We start from the raw sequence: 10897 nt of genomic DNA on the forward strand, positions 1-10897 counted from the left end.
TTAAGCTCTTTCTTTTGGTCGAATTCTTCCAAGTAAGTTTTCGAAATGCTTTTTGTGCAAGTGTTTTGTTCCTTTTAATTTACTTATTTTATTGACCATATGTTCATAGAAGTCCTTTTCATGTAAGTCTTTTTCATTTATGGTCAGATTGGTTTTCGCAGTTGGGTTTATAGACTGAGAACCAATAAAACATTTCTCTAATTGTCTTTTGGATTTTTCAGTAGGGTAATGTGTCCGTCGCTTTTTCCTCGTGTTCAAAATTGAAACCCTCTTCTTGTTTCAGAGCAGCTCAATACATCGCATTGTCAAAACAAGCTCTCAATTTCTTTAACTAGGCACTCGAAATACTTTCTTGTGAAAGTAACGTTCAGAACAACTTTTGTTTACCTCAATTTTGATACATTATTGACGACGGAAAGATAGAAAAACAGAACTTTTAAAATTTTATGGGAATTCAGATTAACCACTTGAACATTCAATTGATAGGTTAAAAAAATGAAAAATCTGTACCGATGGCAGGTAGTTTCCTGGCTAGAAAGTTTGAAAATTCTAACGCAAAAAATTACAACTAAGCAGAGAGCTTAATTAGGAGATTTTATGCACTCGGTAGAAAACATGATTTCATACGCTAACAGCAGCTATCTCCTCGTCGCCGTAGTCTTGCCCAGCCCACTTCTTCATCCGGTCCGTTGTTTGTTCAACCTGCCACGAAAAGTTACGATTTAGCATAAGCGTTTGTGCAAGAAGTGTTGTTATTAGAAACACGTCAAACTTTGTATTAAGAATTCAGGTGCTTTTCTAAAAAAACACTTCTACAATCCAGAAGTGTTAGGGAAGCGCTTTTAAACCCTTACGAAAGCAGTCTCAAAACAAGCACTTGATAGAGAATTTAACTTACCTCCTTGTTCCAGTTGGTTCTGTAAAGTACAATCATAAGCAGCAAGGTTTGAAGAGCAGTCCCGCATATCATGCCTCCCCAAATTCCCTACAATGGTGAAGAAATTTTGGGACTATGATTGTCGAAGACATTCGAGGAAAGAAAAAAACCGAGCTAGCCAGGCATCGAATCATTTAGTAGTGGAACTGAAACCAAAATGATTTACCTTCACTCCCCATTTTGCTACATAGCCAAGAAGGATACCGAGCGGGAGCCCGATAATGTAGTAACAACCCAAGTTTACATAAGCCACCAGTCCCTGCCATCCGCCTCCGATAGCAACACCTGAAGCATGAATGAACCCAGAACAAAAAGTTACAAGGGGACGGGGTCAGAGATGGAGTGGAAGTTACGTGGTTATCAAACGAGTCCTAAGTAACTCGATTGTTACCTGAAATAACTGGTTGGACGCTATTGAGAAGCATAGTCACTCCGAGAAGAATTGCTAGATTGGAAACTGAATGTTGCAATTCCTCGTTGTTTGTGTACAGGACAGAAAAGTAGTCTTTGGTTATCAAGATCACGACCATGCAAACGATTCCGATGAGCAGAGACTGACCAACCGTCACGTAGACTGAATATTTAGCTGCTCTTGGACGTGCCAATCCAAGTTCGTTGGAGACCCGAACACTGAAAACGCGTGAGACACAAATTAAAATCAGGTCTAGAACATCTTTAACTAATGCCTCAAATTGTTTCTTGCGTTACAAGATTGCACATATGAATCTTGGGCACTTACCTTATAGCAGCATTGATTCCAATGAACAGCATTGCTTCCAAACCGTTGAAATTTAAGCTGAAACATCAATTGGTCGAGTAAACAAACTGAGTAAAGTATCGGAATTCGAGTACAGAAACGAACGAAAATCACTGTAAGAAAAAATGAGGGGGAGTTATGGCCTTACCAAATAGCGAGCGAGTCAATAGAAAGTACGGCATTACTAAGGTGGCCTGTAGCAAGGATAAGAGTCATCATATACCAAATCTCCAGGCAAAGCATCACGGCGGACTCAAGTGAAAGCCGGACAAACGCCCATATGTCTTTGAACGCCAACCACGAAAACCCTGTCCACCCTTCCTTGCACCATTTCATTATGTAAATATTTTGAGCAATCACAATTACCCAACCTGTGATGCCAAATGCAATGCCTGCACCATATATACCCCAATCGAACACGTAAATGAAGAGAGAAAGCATTCCAATTTGTACAAGAAGCGAGATAAATCCAATCCACGCAAGCACGAGAACTTTGCTTTGAGCCTGAAGGAACTTCTGGGCAGGGAAGTTGAAGGCAAGGGAGAACAACTGCGGTATGCAATATATGGTGAATGTTCCAGCAAGATTAGCCACGTCATCATCCTGCCCGAGAAGCTTCAAAATCGGGGCGGAGAAGATATAGATTGGCGTGAGGATAACACAGCTGGTGAACAGAATGATCCATGATCTTTGCATGTAAACGCCGAGCATGTTAACGTGTCCGGCTCCGAAAGCTTGGCCACAAAGCGTCTCTAACGCACTCCCCATGCCAAGCTACAAATTTTTGTACATAATATGCATTAGCTCCTTTAGTTGAATTTAATCATGCTGTGTGAACATATTTTCATTTTGCAATTACATTTGATGGATGACGAAGCTTTTTATCAGAGTACTGATTTTTACACCCTCGTTTTCTCGTTTTGCACTTCTGTTTTTGTTTGTGTCTCTCGAGCAGTAATAATAATAGTAAAAAACAAAAGTGGGCTTTTACCATTTTGTGCAAATTCATTTTGGGCTAACTACATTTACACACTTAAAGTTTGAAATGGTTTTCAAATGGACTATTATGAGGTTTCAATTTTTTGAAATGGTATCCCAAAGTTTTGTCATTTTATTAAGAGTAAATTGTACAAATGGTCCCTCAACTTTAATCAAATTGGAGCAATGGTCCCTTAACTAAAAATTCATTACCTTTGGTCCCTCAACTTATCAAAACGTGCATCTATGGTCCCTCAACTAAAAATCCATTACCATTGGTCCCTGAACTTTAATTCAAGTGGAGAAATGGTCCTTTAATTTTAACCCAATTGTAGCAATGGTCATTCCAATATAACTTGTTTTGACAAATTTTTTGACATAGTTGACGAAAAGAACCATAATTATACACTTTGATGAGTTAAGGGATCCTAATTATATAAATGGTCATTCCAACATAGCTTATTTTGACAAAATTTTGACAAAATTGATGAAAAGGACTATAGCTACATATTTTGATAAGTTGAGGGACCAATGGTAATGGATTTTTAGTTGAGGGACCATTGCTCCAATTTGATTAAAGTTGAGGGACCATTTGTACAATTTACTCTTTTATTAATTTACATATTTTGTCTATTTAAATCAATGTGGGAAAGGACGTAATTTTGACTTTTTACCTCTTTCTTTTCTTGTTTGAGGGAAATGAACAAGATTAACCCTTTAATTAAATTAAAATAGTAAATAATAATTTAATTAGATTTTATAATTATTTAGATATAAGCCATTGAATTAGATTTTTTTAAAGAAACTGATTTATCCAGTTCTGTGTCATATATCTTCCTCTCGATCTCAATATCACGCACACAATTTTCATCTTTTCCTAGATTTTCTCAAGTATGAAACAAAGTATGAAATATCCAAATTTAAACAAGAAACACTGATAAAATATATATAGATATTTGGTAAAAAAATAAAAAATATATATAGATATATCTGAATAACTTTGAGCAGTGGTACCTAACACTTAGAAAAGAAGAAAAGCAATGCAGAAGAATATAAAAGAAACAAAGTATGAAATATCCAAATTTAAACAAGATACACCGATAAAATATATATAGATATTTGGTAATATATATATATATATATATCTATATATATATATATATATATATTAAATAACTTTGAGCAGTGGTACCTAACACTTAAGAAAAGAAGAAAAGCAATGCAGAAGAATATAAAAGCAAAAAATACAAAGTAAAATTAAACACAAAAAACCGCAAAGTTAGAAATCTGAATCAGAAACACTACAAATATAAATGTGAATATATATATATATATATATATATATATATATATAATTTTTGAATAAAGATCTATACTTTAAGCAAGTGTTTAAAATATCCATGAAATTGTGAAAAATTAAGGATCTAAGTTCACTTATATTAGAAGGATATAGGAAAAACAATGAGTATTTACCAATATTTACCGATTCATCACAAAAAATTTGCAAACTTTTGAGTTTTTATAAGAAATTTCTCTCTAATTTCGACTAAATTTAAATGAGTTGATACACTCATCTCATTATATATTTTCATAATTTCCTTCGAATGCAACTAATATTAATATGTATCCAACGATATTTCTGAAATTTACGTATTGATATTTTCACTCATATTTTAAACCATGCTTTAAACACATAAAAAGACGCGACTTCCATGTTTTGAAATGCGAAACAATGAATGCAGACGCGAGTTAGTCTGATTCCGTATCGGAATCCTACGTCTGAATTTGAATGTCCCTTCCCGTAAATTAAATCATTTAAAATCGAATACCGCATTTTAAAACTAATGAAATGTAAATGAAAGCTGAAAATTATGAAAGGAAATTACCATGAAGCCGAATGAGAAGGTGCAGATGACGGAGAGAGAGATGGAAACGGCGGAGAGCTGGAGGTTTCCGAGATGGCCGACAAACATGGTGGTAGCTGTGTTGTTGCCAAAGTTGCAGATGATAGTGAAGGCGATGGGCCCAGCAATTTTCCACAGCTTCTTGGTTTCATTCCACGCCACCGACCGGGCATCCCTGAAGTTCCTCACCGGCTCGTAGTCATGGAACTCGCCGCCGTTCACTGCGTGAAGCAGTGGCACTGGCGTCACCATTTGAGTCTGTAGTTGTTGCAGGGACACGTGTACGGACCCGACGAAACTGGAGGTCGCTGCCTACCGGAGAAGATGGTGGCTTTGGGTGTTTGGTTTGGTTTAGGTTTGGTAGTGGAAAATGGAAATGCAAAGTGTTGGGGTTTCTGCGTTACTTATATTGCTTTGCTGCATGCTCTTCATATTGCTTTGCTTTTACTTTTCAAAACAAACTTCCTTTGTGACAAAGAGTTCAAGGAGACTTGAAGAGTCTCATTCTCAGAGAATCTCGTTGGAATTTCACTTCTTGTTATCTTTACAAAATTACAAGTATGATATTTGGATTATTGTCAACAAATTGATAAATAACCACCAGATAAGGATACATACAATTATCCAGTAACTAAAAAATAAATTTAGAATTGAAATTATATTAACTAAAAATGATATGTAACTTAAATAAATTGAAAAATAACAACGTGTCAAGTGTGCGGCAAAAAATAATTAAGAAAATTATAGAGGTGACACGTGGATTTTTGTGTGAAAATAACAAAATTACCCTTGAGACACACTGGGATTTCCATGTGCATGCAACGGACAATAATGACTCAATCAAGGAAGAGTCAAAGGTGATGAAAATGATATTTATTCAAATCACTTTCATCATTCCTCATCAAATCCTTATTCAAAATGTAACTCTCAAATTTTCTATTTAAATTAGGATTAATTGCAAGATATTATTCACATAATATCTGGCAATTATTCACCTAATTAGACCATATATGGCCGGCCACTATTCTCCAAATAGGGCCGGCCACTCTTCGATAAATAGCCTTATTATCCCTCTAAAAAGCTGAGTCATTTACTACCCATAAACTCTTAAACACATTTTTTTCAAAATTCTAAATTTGAGCATTGGAGATTCTTCGGCCAAAGCCCCCTATTCATCGTGGGATCGTGGGATCGTGGGCGTGTGAGGCTTTTGGCCTTAATCTTAAATAGTATTATTTTGCAAGTACATTTTTGTCAAATGAGAAGGACGGCGAAAATTTACATCTACATCAAGCACATAAAAAATGAATTTTTTCGGCGTAAAATTCAAGTTGAGAAATCCATTCATGCAACATTTCCTCATAAAATAAAGAGGAAATTTAATCAAATTAATTAGCTACCTAATGCTTGGTCAAGTCTCCTTATCATGTCATAAGTCATCGGTGCTTCATTGTCCACTAATGTCTCCTCTAGAAAAATTATATACATGACACGATCAACGTACGTCGATGACTCTATAATATATACATATACATATATATATATATATATATATATATATTCATAAAATACTACTTGCCTATAAAGGGGGAAAAAGTTTTTTAGTCAACATGATTCTTGATTGACGTAACTACTCATTTTGATTTCTGAAATTTAAAATCAATAGAAGTAATGCATGAAATTGTCCACGTCAATTATTTTGGTCATTTTATGAAAAATTTCTATTATATTAAATCTATTATATTAAAGAAACCACTAGTTTAAGTAGAATGATTGATTTGAAAAAAATACTCTCAATTTAAGGTAGACTTTTCACGAAAAAATCAAAATGGTTGACGATGGATATCTCGGGATTACTTCTTCGATTTTAAATCTCAATGATGAGTTATGTCAATTTCAAATACCATTTTAACTAAAAAGCCAAGGAAAAAAAAATGGATATATGTTGCTAGATGCTAGTTTTAATTCTTAATCATTCCTTATTATCAAGAGTGAATCCTACATCACAAAACAGAAAGAAATTGTATGTGCCTATAACTAATTAGGCTACTCTTTGTATTATTTATTAATTTTATGGTAGAACATCAAATTTCTTCACTTATTAATTAATTTGTATCAATTACACCAATCCATTGTTTAGCAAAGTTTTTTTTTAGGTCGAAATTGTTTAGCGAAGTTGGTGGTGCGATAGTGTGGGATGAAATTCTGCTTGATCTTATCCAGGACGTTATCTTTTATAATTATATTTGTGTTTGAATTTCAGTTTCTAATATGGTCTTTACATCAAAATATAGAGTATTTTAACTGATAGATAAGCTTAACCGTTCCTTATGAATTTGAACATCGGCGGAGCCATATGGAGGCCACAATAGGCCATATGACTCATCCTGAATTTCACCCACTTCTGTATATTGTGCGCTAGTTTGTACAATAAAGAGTATATAGTCTAGTCGTTGAAATGGTTTACATATTTTAGCGAGTCACAAGTTTGAGACTTGCTTATCCCAACAATCTTCTGATTTTCTCCTATGGCAGCGACTCATTCTTTCGGAAAAAGAATGAAAATGCCTATGGACAGAAGATATTATTTGTTCTTCCACTTTTTCATATTTACTTTTATTGCAAACGATATTATGATGTATTTTACTCTATATTAAGAGAGAAGAGAATTGTTTGAATTTGAAGCACAGCGAATTGAAGAGAAAATTTACATGCACCATAGCAATCTACAAGTTGCTTACGTCTTTGATCATCAGAAACGTTGTTTTAAAGTTTTGAGCTGAACAACTTGAGAATTCTTGTCCCTGAAGGCTAATATTAATGGACGATTTTATTCCACAAAACAAATAAATGGATGGTTTTTTTTTATTAAAAATTAGGAATATTGTTATTACAACGTCCTACGTGCGAAGAACAAAAAGCATCAGTAACTTTTCTTTAGGAGGAAATCGAACATCATCACTTCAAATTTACGAGTAGATAAAATGAACTACTAAAACTATAAACTGCTTACTGCTAAGAATAAAATGATAAAATAGAACTCTGAAAATCACCCTACATATGTTATTTTCTCATCCTCGAGCCAGAAACCCTACACAAATTCAATTCAGGCGCATACATGGGTTGTAATATTGTTGTGATTAGGGGGCAACAGGTGTTAGAAGATCTAAGGATTAGTTCAACTGCTAATTATATTGAAGCTTTTTGGTTAAGATCTCACACCCATTGTTATGTAGATGCAACTAAGTTATAAATTTGATTAGTAGTGGCTCGTTAAACCGCCTCTAGAATGTTACCAAAAACTCAAAAAGCTTAAAACCAGAGCAAAACCTACACAATATCCTTGCTAGTACGAGGCGGAAACATGATGCAACAAGATTTTGTTACTGTGGGAAAGTTGATAGTTTCTCGTTGTATTGGTAACCGCATAAGGTCTTCAAGGTGAACGAGTTGTGGTCAATGTAAGCGGAGGAGTCGGATAAACGATAAACTTGTAACCTAGAGAAAAAGGATTGAGTTTGAGAAATGGAGAAGAAGATCCCATCAGCTCGGAACCTGTTGGCCGTCTCATTGTGACCTTTTCGTTCTTTTTGGTCGGAATAGATGATTGAGTAGCGGAGACAGAACGCCTCAACTTTGACGACAATAAGAATTCAATGTTGCGGAAGTACATAAAACATTGGCACATAAAGCCTCACATTACCCAAATAGACAGATACAAATGCATGAGTTTTCTCTAATTTCATGATATATTTATCAGCTACATATCTCGTCAGTTATTGTTTCTTTGCTTCTCCACTTCTTTATGCGCTTTGTTGTTTGCTCCACCTGCATTATAAACAAGAATTTCAATCACGAATCCGAATTATTTTAGTCGGTTAGGGTAGTGTGTTAGTCTCGTTGCACTCTGGTTTGTATCCGTTGCAGGTAAATTAGAGTAGAGTAGAAGAGAATATCGCTATATACTGATGATTACCTCTCTGTCCCAGTTGGTTCTACAAGTCAGAATCAGCAAGAAGAAGATCTGAAGAGCGTTTCCACTCATCATCCCACCCCAAAGTCCCTATGCATCACATAAAATCTCGATTCACTAAAAACGAAAGATTAAATTAATTAAACTGAAATGAAAATTAATAGATAGGGGTAGGATTGTTTATTACCACAGCTCCCAGATCTGCTTTGAAGCCAAGAAAGATTGCTAATGGGAGCCCAACCAAATAATAACTACCAAAATTTATATAAGCCACCATCACTTGCCATCCACCTCCAATAGCAACTCCTACAAAAAAATTGATCACCAATTAGGGCTACAAACTAAGTTAAATAAGGAGACTGATTAGCTCATTAGGGATACTAATTGGAAGGTTAAAACTTATTGAAGCGATTAATACCTGTTAATACTTGTGTAGCACTGGTAAGAAGCATCGTTACACCAAGAAGGTAAGCTAAACGAGAAACGGCGAGTTGCATATCTCCACTGCTGGTGAAAATCATGGCAAAGTAGTCTCCGCTTACGAAGATGGCAACCATGGCTAAAGACCCAATGACGAGAGCTAGCAAGACTGCAACACAGACGGAGTATTTGGCTGCTCTTGGACGCCCCTTTCCAAGTTCGTTCGAGACTCGTGTGCTATGTGCAGATGGCAGACCATTAACAATGTTATACTACTTAGCAACACCAGAAAAATGGAATAGCACATTACTTGACACATAAAATAACAGAAGTATTTACCTTACAGCAGCACTTATTCCAAGCAACAACATAATTTCCCAATTCTGAAAATTCATGCTGAAAGAAAAAGAAAAATGAAGCAATAAGCACCACCTCGTCACTTATTTAAGTCGTTTTCAAGGGATTATAATAAATTGTCTGCAAAGGATTCTATCCGCAGCTTAGTAGAAATTGTAATAATCTTACCATATAGAAAAGGAACCAACAGAAATGACTGCATTTGGAAGCAGACCGGCGAGAATGCTTATACTCATCGAATACCATAAATCTAGGCAAACCATCATACAAGAGGCAAGTGACAGCTTAGCAAAATCCCAAATCTCTCGAAACGCCAACAATGAAAATCCAGTCCACTCCTCTTTGCAGCAGACCATAACATAACCAACTTGACCAATTGCAACTCCCCAGTTTGTGATGTCATAAGCTACAGCCGCACCTGTTGTTCCCAAGCCAAACACATTGATGAAGAGATGAAGCAACCCGGTTTGTATGATTAGAGCCGCGAATGCAATCAACGTGATCACGAGCACCTTGCTCTGGGCCTGGAGGAACCTCTGAGTGGGCAAATTGATGGCATAGGAGAACATTTGAGGGATTATCTTTAGACTGTATACTCCAGCAGGATCAGCTATGCCATGTTCCTGGCCTAAAAACTTTAGGATCGGAGCGGCGAAAATAAAAACTGGCGAAAGGATGATACAGGCGATGAATAACACAATCCATGAGCGCTGCATATAGATTCCTAGCTGCCCTACTTGGCCTGCTCCATATGCTTGCCCACAAAGGGTTCCCAATGCAGTTGCCATACCTAGCTACATATATAATATGTACAACAGTTATTAGAATGTGGGCTTGCCTTCTGACAATGTAATGCTTCTGATTATATTTGACATAAGTATTTACGAGTCATACAAGCACTCTTTGAAGGTGTTTTTTTAGGAAGCACTTGAAAATGCTTTTCCAAGAAGCACAGTTGAAATTTTTAATAAACATTTCGTGGTGTTACTACTTACAGTACCTACAATAAAATGTTTTATGAGTAGAAGTACTTATAAAAATATTACACCATTACCAAATTCCAGAGATATAGACTATACAGAAACAAGGTAAATACGCAGCAATAGAACCGATTACAAACTTTTAATCGAAAACATAACAGACCGACACTAAACTGACTGTAAAAGGTTTATATACGGCTTCATCTGTGTAATGTGGTTACCAGGAAACCAAAAGGGATGTTGCAAATGACACTGAGGGAAAGGGAGACGGCAGAGAGCTCGACATCTCCAAGATGACCGACGAAAACGGTGGTTATGGACTGAACCAGGTACTGAAACAGAGAAGTGCAGGCCACCAGAGTTGCAACCCTCCAGAGCTTCACCGCCTCTTTCCAGGAGACCTTCATGGCCTCCCCAAAGCTCCTCACTGGAGCATAATCAGCAGCTGCTGCCGCCTCTGCTTTGATTGTCAGCAATGGCGTTTCCATTTGAGATATTCAGAAGGGTTACTGCTACTGACTGATTCTTTGGCTCCAGCAAGTTATAATCGGAGTTGTGGTATTATGCTCTCGCGTGATTTTTGTTTCAATA

General features: G+C 36.1%; 2 protein-coding genes across 2 annotated transcripts; both read right to left on the bottom strand.

Moving 5' to 3' along the window:
• Positions 1-420: 420 nt before the first annotated feature.
• LOC126629768 (protein DETOXIFICATION 35-like) lies at positions 421-5005 on the bottom strand. Its single transcript, XM_050299884.1, has 7 exons — positions 4559-5005; positions 1843-2468; positions 1677-1733; positions 1329-1567; positions 1104-1222; positions 899-985; positions 421-702 (listed from the first exon to the last, which is right to left on the bottom strand). The coding sequence occupies exons 1-7, from the start codon at positions 4826-4828 to the stop codon at positions 622-624; spliced, it is 1479 nt and encodes a 492-aa protein (XP_050155841.1). The 5' UTR covers positions 4829-5005; the 3' UTR covers positions 421-621.
• A 3239-nt stretch (positions 5006-8244) lies between these two features.
• LOC126627956 (protein DETOXIFICATION 35-like) lies at positions 8245-10897 on the bottom strand. The gene is made up of 7 exons (XM_050297537.1): positions 10528-10897; positions 9495-10120; positions 9309-9365; positions 8968-9206; positions 8737-8855; positions 8553-8639; positions 8245-8404 (listed from the first exon to the last, which is right to left on the bottom strand). Exons 1-7 carry the CDS (start codon positions 10792-10794, stop codon positions 8333-8335), a joined length of 1467 nt encoding a protein of 488 aa, XP_050153494.1. The 5' UTR covers positions 10795-10897; the 3' UTR covers positions 8245-8332.

This window comes from Malus sylvestris, chromosome 7 (assembly GCF_916048215.2).
Source record: "Malus sylvestris chromosome 7, drMalSylv7.2, whole genome shotgun sequence".
Classification (NCBI taxonomy): domain Eukaryota; kingdom Viridiplantae; phylum Streptophyta; class Magnoliopsida; order Rosales; family Rosaceae; genus Malus; species Malus sylvestris.